The sequence below is a fragment of the Triticum aestivum genome, chromosome 1B (genome assembly GCF_018294505.1).
Source record: "Triticum aestivum cultivar Chinese Spring chromosome 1B, IWGSC CS RefSeq v2.1, whole genome shotgun sequence".
NCBI lineage: Eukaryota > Viridiplantae > Streptophyta > Magnoliopsida > Poales > Poaceae > Triticum > Triticum aestivum.
In genome coordinates, this window is record NC_057795.1 from 205,449,723 (window position 1) to 205,458,654 (window position 8,932).

The 8,932-nt window shown below is 42.8% G+C and overlaps 1 protein-coding gene across 26 annotated transcripts; it reads left to right on the forward strand.

Annotated features, from left to right (window-relative positions):
• The first annotated feature begins 518 nt into the window (after nucleotides 1-518).
• LOC123116067 (uncharacterized) lies at nucleotides 519-5,859 on the forward strand. Of its 26 annotated transcripts, none has more exons than XR_006456924.1 (9): nucleotides 527-1,013; nucleotides 1,108-1,313; nucleotides 1,439-1,508; nucleotides 1,653-1,722; nucleotides 1,867-1,936; nucleotides 2,231-2,281; nucleotides 3,295-3,489; nucleotides 4,225-5,488; nucleotides 5,659-5,859. XR_006456924.1 is itself a non-coding variant. In XM_044537077.1 (6 exons), exons 1-5 carry the CDS (start codon nucleotides 933-935, stop codon nucleotides 4,298-4,300), a joined length of 492 nt encoding a protein of 163 aa, XP_044393012.1. In that variant the 5' UTR covers nucleotides 529-932; the 3' UTR covers nucleotides 4,301-5,488; nucleotides 5,659-5,859. The 26 variants fall into 26 exon arrangements, 1 of the variants encoding a protein (XP_044393012.1); XR_006456921.1 differs by having other exon boundaries at nucleotides 1,108-1,230; XR_006456928.1 differs by having other exon boundaries at nucleotides 519-1,013; nucleotides 1,108-1,508; nucleotides 3,673-5,488.
• Nucleotides 5,860-8,932: the final 3,073 nt, after the last annotated feature.

The window sequence follows — 8,932 nt, forward strand, 5'->3', positions numbered from 1 at the left end:
GCACCGGAGGTGGGCCGATGAGGGCATAACCCACCAGGGCGCGCCTGGGCTCCCTAGCGCGCCCAGTTGGGTTGTGCCCACCTGATGGCCCCGTTTGGTACTTATTTGCTCCAATAATTCTCATTTATTCCATTAAAATTCTTCATGAAATTTCAGCTCATTTGGAGTTGTGTAGAATAGGTAGCCTAACGTTGCTTTTTCATGTCCAGATTTCTAGCTGCCGGAATTTTTCCTCTTTGTGTGAACCTTGCATATTATGAGAGAAAAGGCATTATAATTACTCAAAAAGTATTATTATGCATAACATTTAAAACAAAAAAGAGGCTAGCCAACTCACCTCCTGGATGCTCCCCGATTGGGCCTTCGTTGGCCGTCGGATCTGCCTTTGGGCGAGTTTGAATCGTTGGATCTTCACAGCAGTAAAACCCATTTTCACCTCGCAGTTATTTTTGCTGGCCAATGACGGGTGGGATCGCGCCATGCACTCATTGGTTGGGTTTCTTGTTTTTGCGTGCAAAACGCTTTGTCCAATCCGCTCCGCGTGCTCGCACCGTACCCAATCCCATCCTCTCCCCTGGTCGTCCCGATCCACACCAGCCGCCGCACAACCCTAGCCCCTTTCCCCTTGATCCCCACAGCCCCTCCCTCCTCCTCGCTCTCCGCCATGGCCTCTGCACTAGGAGCCTCTCCATGGCCTCCTACCCATCCCCCCCACCACCATAGGTGCACACAGATGGTCGATCCGTGCCGGAGAAGAGCAGCTCCAGTTATGGTGGGGTGCATCTGTGCCGAAGATGAAGGAGGTCCGCCGCCCGTCTTTGCCTCCTCGCTGCGTCCTTGTTGCTGCTCCTCCTCTCTCTCTCCGCACCTAGCAGTGCAGCAGCCGGGACAAGGGGAAGGAGCAGCCCGACCCGGCTCCATCTCTCTCCTTCATGCAGGAGAACTGGATGAGCAGGTGGCGAGGGAAGCCGCCACGGCTAGCGGCGGCGCTGCACAGGAACGTCCACCTCCAGGTCTCCATCCTGTCTCACGATCCCTTTCCGTTGCAGTGTTGTTCTTTTTTCTCTTGGCCCGATCTGCTCACAGGTTTGAGGCTTCGTGTTGTAGGGACCAGATCTTGGCTATGATATATGCTGCTGATTTGGCTATCAACTGCTAAATCTACGAATCATTCAAAATGTTTTGCCTAACTGCACAAGCCTTGCATATGACCACTGGGCCATGTCTTTTGTGAGCACCCATAATTCTTTTGTTCTATTGATGTTTTGCCTAACTGCACAAGCCTTGCATATGACCACTGGGCCATGTCTTTTGTGAGCCCCCATAATTCTTTTGTTGTATTGATGTCGTGGAGTTCAGTAGATTAGTAAAAGGGTCTTTTGATTTTGTTGAGTTCAGTAGATTAGTAAAGGGTCTTTTAATTTTGTTGGCCATATAGGATTTTACTACTGCTATGGACAAAAGAAGGCTAAAGCTGGGACAGACAACAATGTCAGGAGCCAACCGAGGTAAAGAAACCTAAGTTGACAAGCAGGGCGTACTGCCCTCTGCAGTTATTTTTCTCTGCTATTCATAGATTAGTAAAAGGGTCTTTTGATTTCGTTGAGTTCAGTAGATTAGTAAAGGGTCTTTTGATTTTGTTGGCCATATAGAATTTTACTACTGCTATGGACAAAAGAAGGCTAAAGCTGGGAAAGACAACAATGTCAGGAGCCAACCGAGGTAAAGAAACCTAAGTTGACAAGCAGGGCGTACTCCCCTATGCAGTTATTTTTCTCTGCTATTCATAGATTAGTAAAAGGGTCTTTTGATTTCGTTGAGTTCAGTAGATTAGTAAAGGGTCTTTTGATTTTGTTGGCCATATAGGATTTTACTACTGCTATGGACAAAAGAAGGCTCAAGCTAGGAAAGACAACAATGTCAGGAGCCAACCGAGGTAAAGAAACCTAAGTTGACAAGCAGGGCGTACTCCCCTCTGCAGTTATTTTTCTCTGCTATTCATTGAGCATATTAGGAGATTGATAGACAGTGTGAGAACTGGTACATAAAATAATTTAAGAACATTAATCTGAATCACATAGTGGTTCCTAACATTTAGCATTTCTAAAATTTGCCATTTTTAGATAGACAGTGTGAGAACGGGTACATAAAATAATTTAAGAACATTAATCTGAATCACATAGTGGTTCCTAACATTTAGCATTTTTTAAAATTTGCCATTTTTACCTAGATCCGAAATGCCGAGAAGCAGGGTTTATTTTCTCTCATCACCATAACAAAGGTATGCAATCCATTCTTATATTTTTTTTACAATGGCATTATGCACATAACTTGTCTGATGCAATGGACAATCGGATATTTGTGGTTGGTATAAATCATTTTAATGCATAAAAGAAGAGTTGGTAGGTTTTGACATGAGCATGATGAATTATTGAGGCCTTTTGTTTCTTGAACGGTAGTGTGTAGAAAGTTTGTTTTGCTCTTGAAAGGTGTGTGTGAGAGTTTGAGGGAAAAAACTATTGCTTTACTTATGTTTCAACTCCAGTGAGGCATGTTTGAACGGTAGTGAAAATATGGTGCTTATTTTTATTTTGCTGATTTGAGGATATTGGTAGTAGAATGTCCTTTTGGGCTGGTCTTGCAGTTCATTCAGTTTCAAGGGAAAAGATATATGTGTGGTTTCTTTGCTTTACAGAAGATGCATTATATGATGTCTTCATCTTGGTAACCATTACCAATTTTACATTCTTGGTGAATTCTAAATCATGCTAGGCAATGTCGTCTTTTAATAAGTTGTCATATTGTACGCATGAGTTCTCTAAAATTCCTGGGTGGTTTATTCTATTATAAAGCTAGAAAAGAAACAACAATGGGGAGTTGTTTAAGGACGGACAAAAGCCATGAGTTGTTTTGCTGAGAAAAGAAACAAGTAATATCACATTCTGAAGGTTCATTTCCATCTATACGGGTGAGGAGTCCTTAAAATGTGAAGTATTGTAGGTTTCTAACCATGTACATAGGTCGTACACAGCTAAGCACTCGAGCTATGATTATTGTTATGTATGGATTAATAGTGATAATCATTGTTTGGTTCAGGCATTGAACAACTAAAACTAACTCAAAAGTATATGTTGTTTCAAAATAAATGATGTACCTAAAGAACTTTATTGATGATCAGGCGTGCATTTTGAATGCATTGGAATCAAATTCAGAATGCCTGAGGATTGATTTCTTCTGTTGGTCATGTTGTAAAAATAGGAAGCAGCTTCTCACGAGCCAACCTTTTTTTTGCAGGGGAGACTCCAGGGAGAGAGAGGAAAGCTGTGCAAGTGCCCCTGGAAGCGAGGCAGCTCGGCGGCGTCGTGGAAGAGGAGCTACGCTTCCATGGAGTAGAGCGACGAGGGGCTCCGGTGTCGCTGCAGAGGAGGGAGGAGATCCGCCGCCACTGCACCTGACAATTCGACAGGAACCTCTCTGGATGATTCTGTCGTGAGTCTCCTACTGTTCATATTCAGACTGCAACATTTTTTGAATTTTACTTTGGCTGAAGTTGTTCTTACTGGTACACCAGATCAGCCGTATAAATTCACTATATGTTCTGCTTGACTGTTTTTTTTATCTTAATAAAATTGCATATCTGCAGCATCTTGACTCGCCTTTCTGAAATTGTAGCTTATCTCTGCTCATGGTGCAATGGAAGCATACTACAAGATAGCTTCTCTGCATTGTTGTTTGATTAGTAACAAGTATACAGCATCCCATGTCTGAAACATTGTTTGATTTAGTAACAAGTAACAAATCAGAGAGGGCATGAAACCTGCACATTTTCTGCTTCGCTGCAATTTTTGTTTATGATGGTCATGCCATGATGACTACTCCCTCTGTTCCCAAATATTTGTCTTTCAAAAGATTTCAACAAATGACTACATACGAAGCAAAATGAGTGAATCTACACTTTAAAATTTGTCTATATACATCCATATGTTGTAGTCCATTTAAATGTCGAGAAAGACAAATATTTGGGAACGGAGGGAGTAGTAGTTTCAGTTTATTGAGTATTGTGCACATGAAACCCAATCCTGTATATGTACTGGTGGCAGTATGCATTTCAATTTACAGAGATTCCAATGCTTCCTTTTTTTGTATCCGTGTTTGTCCTCTTGCATTGTTTAATAAGCAGATCGGTCCACCACTAATTATACATGTTGTTTTGAATTTTGGCAGAATTCGGGTGTTATGCATTTTTGAAAGTGTTGTGCAATGGCAGAAATTGGCAAGAGGATACCTCAAGTTGGTATGAGGTTCATAGATTCGGATGAGGCTTGGGTGTTTTGGGTAGAATATGGTGAGGAAAAGATGCAAGTTTGATGGAAAAGCGACTTCACACAGATTTGTGTGTTCCAATGAGGGCATTAGAAGGAAAGCGCAAACTGATCGTGAGCCAAAGCGCAATCCCTGTATATGTACTTATTTTATTTTAGCCTATCTCTGCTCATGTGTGCATCTCGTTCACTCTTTGGATTAAACTATAGCCAAGTGTACAACTATACTTGCCTAATATATCCAGTGTTCAGTGTCAAAATTGTCCAGTTTGAAAAGGTTCCATTACTTTACTGGCATTGTTTCTTCTGTATTCACTAATCCTGCAAGTGTAGGCTGAGAACTATATACAATTTGGACAGGTTCCAGTGTTGTGTTGCTGCCGTACATGCCCAGTGCAGTTTTTGGATTTCCACTGAGTGATAGCTTTGTTTTGGTCTTCCATATATCTGTGTTCTTATTATCAAGTCTCCACACATGTCTTGTGCCCCCACAGGAAATAGCATTCTTTGACGTGACTAGAACAGGAAAGCTCTTAAGCAGGCTTTCTGAAGATACCCAAATTATAAAGAATGCCGCTACAACAAACCTTTCAGAAGCACTGCGTAATCTGACTACCACATCTATTGGTCTTGGCTTTATGTTTTCAACTTCATGGAAGCTAACATGTAAGTACCAGTTCCACATGCTTGTGCTCTACAGATTAAGAACTTTGTTGCATCTCATTTTGCTGACTGTGTGGCATCTACCCGTGCATCAATAAAATGAGACCATGCTTGCATGTGTTGTGTCTTCTGCACATCACAGTAAAATCTTTTGGTTCCCCAAATGGTTTAAAAAAGATGTTGACCTGTGACAGTTTCTTGTGTTTTTATTAAGCCAAATGTGGGCTGTGAAATATGTAATTTGGAATATCTTGATGCTTTGCTGCTGTTGTCATTATGTACTAGCATTAACATTTGTGAAAATGGGCAATCTGAAGAGGTCTTGAGTGCCATGTCGGCCCTGTTTCTATGCTTGTGTAGTTGTGCTTTTGCCAAGTCTGCAGGTGTGGGCTGTTTTGCTTTGGGCAAATCTCATGCATTGGATCTGCATTGGACGGCAGATGAGAGGGGGCCAGTTACAATGTGACTTGCTAGAGGCAAGTCACTGGATCTCAGTCCGCTAGGTACATGCACGACTTCTCTTATATATATGCAACGTAACAATGTGGATAACTAGAACTGTGGTGATGTTGCTCTATTATAAGTACAAATAACTCATGGTTATCTTTTCTGTTGTGATGTTGCTCTATTATAAGTAAAAATAACTCATGGTTATCTTTTCTTTTGTTTACAGGCGATGTGTGGTAGAAGTTGTACTCACAGGAAGACTATTGTGCTGTGTATAAACCACGTTCTACGATTCACTTCTGTTATGCATATTTACTTTCCAGTTTTAGGACTGAAATCCATCCATTGTGATGAATTTGGTTGTATGGGCATTACCTATTTGACTTACGCTTGCTTCATCACATATAAACTGCTTTTCTTTTCCCCACTGATTGTATGACCTAAAACTATCATGTATATGAGCCAAGTTATTAGCAATGTTTCACATTTTCTTACTTGCAATACTGTGCTTGCCTATTCAGGTGTTCCAAGACCCAAATCGTCAGAAAAACAACACATACAACACTTTTTTCTTTTGAACTTTGGTTATCCTTATACAAGCCCCCGTTCATTTTGTTTATATACTGGTTGTAGTAACCATATGTGCTTGCTCAATACTGATAAATGGAATATTTTCAAAGCATGTATGGTGTGGTTCTGTTCGTAATTTGGTGCAACGGGAGATTATTAAAAAATACACATTTTTTCAACATGACATGGTCTTGAAATGGGACTCTACTACCAAATTAAAAGTTGTAAGTATATCTCATTGTAGATGACAAGTCTCTTTTTTTATTAAAGAGGGTTAAATTTGTTATCATATATGCTTGCCCGCTACTTAAACAACTAAAACATGGAATTTCTTTCATGCTGAACATGGATTCAGTGGGTCTTTGCGCCATTTGTTACCCGGCTGACAAACCGAGAAAGAAAGGAAGGGGATAGATAGTCTTCGCTGGCCCTGCCCCTTGCCGCTTCATATTCAGCTCCTCACGGGCCACATGCATCGCTCTATGTGGGTTGGGCTAAATAACATATGGGCTATCCTAATACCTCTTGATCCCTATATCTTCGTATATGCACAACAAAGACATGTTTTTTTCTTATGTTTCTTATCTTTTTTCCTCTCTTTTTGCAGGAAAAATATGCATGGTCAGGTTTCTCATCATGATATACAACCATGCCAACTTTACTCTCTCATCATAGTGCCCATATTTTCAAACTGAACATATTCATATTATGCAAAGTTTCCTTTTTTCCAGACTATTATTTAACAACGTAATAAACATGTTTAAAAATAGCATGATTTAGTTGAAGGTTCTTGCAGCATGAAACTATTTTCATCGACAACATGTCTTCAGCAGGTCTCTGCGCCATTTGGCGCAATGGGTCAACTAGTTATAAATAACAGTAGGAAAACATGATGCAAATTGGACATATCACCGGGGTGGCAGCCAATCAGAAAGCAACCCACAATAGGGTCAGCGCACATAGTTTCCACAGGCAACGGAAAGTAACCTTGTGCGGTAATAAAGAGTAAAATGCACTAATGATCATCGAACTTTTCTCGATAGCTCACTTTGGTCACTGACTTAAGAATACGATCAATATGATCACTATATACGACTTAAGATGATTATACGGTCACTGGCTTAGCGTATAGCTCCGTATTTTGTCTGGTTGACCGGTCAAACAATCCACATGCGCCTCACCCAGGTTCTAAGGCCTCACCCAGGAGAAAACGCGACGCACATGCATGCATGCAGACGACCCACACACACAGTATGCACGGCCACGCACACAATACATACTAGCACGCACGCGGACACACTTACACAGTTACGCTTATGATTGTACTGAAATAAATTATGTGAACTCATGGATGAATGAACAGGATTGAAGGGGAATCCAATTTTCCTTTGTCGTTTGTCCTTGAGCTCTTGACAAACCAATGCACTATACGGTTGTCGGGATACTCCGCCCCAGAGCTCTCACCAACCATCATTCGTGCCACCGCGCCGCACACTAACCGTTAAGGAAGCGATGTCATCCCGCCGTGTCGAGTTCCTCGCCGCCCACGACCGCACACAAAATGGTAGGGAAGCGATGGCATCCCGTCGTGCCGAGTTCATCGCCTCTCGCGACCTCACACTTACGTGGGCGGACTTTGAAGTTGCCAAGGCCGAATGGTCGGTAGAGCACACTACAAAAAAATAATACACTTCCGTGATGATACGTGTTTGTCACAGTCGGTCGCGTTTTTTGTCATGCATGTATATCCATGAAAAATTTATGACAGAATCAAGATAGTCATACCTGTGCTGTCGTAGAAGTGTTCCATGACATTACCAAAATTATCATCACGGAAGTGTCCACTTCCATGACGATCGCGCGTCACAGAAGTACTTCCGTCAAGGGTGACCGACACGTGGCATCCACCGTAACGAAACGCCGTTAAGCTATCGGGTCGGATTTTGGATCCGAGAACCCGTTAACAGCCACGACCAATGCCGATTTTCCACGTGTAAAATTCTCATTGGCTAACGGATCCACGTGTCAGCTCCGTGTTGGCACAGGTGTCACTCATCCAACGGTCGAGATGGGCCTATGATATGTTAACATGTGGACTGGCCCAAAAGTGGCCCACAAAGTTTAAATGGGTCGGCCCAACCGAAGGCCCATAAGATTTAGCGGACCATAATGGGCCGGCCCAGCTAAAGGCCCGCAAAATTTAGTGGACCATAATGGGCCGGCCCAGCTAAAGGCTTACACGATTTTGCGGACCAAAATGGGTCGGCCCAGCTAAAGGCCCACAAGATTTCGCGGACCACAATGGGCTGGCCCAGCTAAAGGCCCACAAGATTCTGCAGACCATAATGGGCCGGCCCAGCTAAAGTCCCAACATTCTCTGTCAAATCGGCCCTTCAACGGCCTGGTCTAAACTTGTCATCAATGCGGCCCATGGTCACTTCTGGCCCATTAACAGTCCGCTAAGTAATTGGGCCGAATTACGGCTCGGTGTATTTCCAGCCTGTTAAAAGTCCGGCTTCTTTTGGGCCCATTTACAGGCCATCAAAACTTTCGGCCCATAAACGACCATGAAGGATTTGGGTCATATTCGGCCATGTCTGTCATTCCGCCTATTAGAGGCCCACTATAGATTTGGGTCACTTTCGGCCTGTTGTCATTTTCGGCCTGTTAACGCCGGACGTAAACCATGGGCCATATGTGTCCCAACGTCATATCGGGCCCATTAACGACCCATATAAAAATGACGATAATCTAGCCCGACCGAAGTTCCGGCCTGTTAAAGGCCTGTGTATTAGGTCGACGCATTTACGGCCCGTTCGAATTTCGGCCTGTCAAATATCCGCATTGTAAATGGGCCACCGTTTCGGCCTGCTAAGTCCAGTGGGTTATTTGGCACAATCAGGGCCCAATCTCACTTTCGGTCTATTAAA